The sequence below is a fragment of the Macrobrachium nipponense genome, chromosome 11 (assembly GCF_015104395.2).
Source record: "Macrobrachium nipponense isolate FS-2020 chromosome 11, ASM1510439v2, whole genome shotgun sequence".
In the NCBI taxonomy this organism is placed as follows: domain Eukaryota; kingdom Metazoa; phylum Arthropoda; class Malacostraca; order Decapoda; family Palaemonidae; genus Macrobrachium; species Macrobrachium nipponense.
The window spans coordinates 53,392,083-53,393,149 of record NC_061087.1 but is presented as its reverse complement, the minus strand read 5'-3'; the positions used below and the strand labels follow the sequence as shown (position 1 = coordinate 53,393,149).

Here is a 1,067-nt window from a genome sequence, read left to right as displayed (position 1 = left end):
CATACCAAGGAGTTATGCCTAGTCATAGCGCTTTGCGAAAAATGGTGAGAAGAGAACGTAAAGCTTTGTCTGCATACCCTCCTAATCCTACATCTTTAGAAGAATTGGTTATTCCTGTTGATATTCAAAATTATGGATCGGAAAATTTCTTCTAGCAGATAACCAAGATTCATCCTGCAGAATCATCATATTTGGAAAGGAAAGCAATACACATTTACTTAAGGAAGTAAAGAATGTTTTTGTTGATGGGATGTTCAAAATCACACCACCGTTTTTTATCGTGTATGTGATTCTTGGTGAGATGCACGGTGGTATGCATCCGTTTATCTATGCGCTACTTCCAAATAATCTAAGTACAACTTATGATAAATTGCTTTCTATGCTTTTAGAAATTCAATAAGTCTGCAGCCAGAAGTAATATACTGTGATTATGAAATAGGGCATTTCAAAAGTCTTCAATATTATTTCCCATCTACTAATATTAGGGGCTGTTTTTTCCACTTTGCGCAGAATGTCTACAAAAAATTAACATGTTTGGGATTATCTCACCAATACAATACTGATGCCAGTTTTGCTCTGCGTGCTAAAATGATAATTGCCTTAGCATTTGTACCACCCGATCGTATTTCAGCAGCTATAACGGAATTAGCAGATGACCTTCCACAGAAACTTCTCGAACTTCTAGATTGGCTGGAAAAATGAACAGAAGGGGCAATGGCAGACGTTCTCCCCTTTTTCCGTTACACATTTGGAATGTTTACGAACGATGCATAAATGATGAGGATAGAACCAACAATTATGCCGAAGCTGCTCATCGTAGGCTGCAAAATGAACTAGGGATGCAACATTCAACAAGTTTATCGATAGTTTGAAAAGGGTGCAACGAGGACGTCGATCTTCATTACGAACAGTTGATTGCTGATCAAACACCGCCCATAAAATTGAAGAAATTCCGAGAAGCTGATGCTCGTATAAAATCAGTGTTGCTACAGTTTGAGAACAGAGATATTTTAGAGTATCTGAGAAGAATTGCTCATAACTTTTCTTAAGATATATAGTTATGTAGC

The 1,067-nt window shown here is 37.2% G+C and overlaps 1 protein-coding gene across 1 annotated transcript in view; it reads left to right on the top strand.

The window, feature by feature from the left end:
* LOC135208709 (FLYWCH transcription factor 2-like) overlaps positions 1-155 on the top strand; it is a 15,322-nt gene extending 15,167 nt beyond the window's left edge. Inside the window, exon 4 of the mRNA XM_064241189.1 lies at positions 1-155. This exon is cut by the window's left edge and continues 323 nt beyond it. Within this exon, the coding sequence (XP_064097259.1) occupies positions 1-155 (155 nt within the window).
* The last annotated feature ends 912 nt before the right edge of the window (positions 156-1,067 follow it).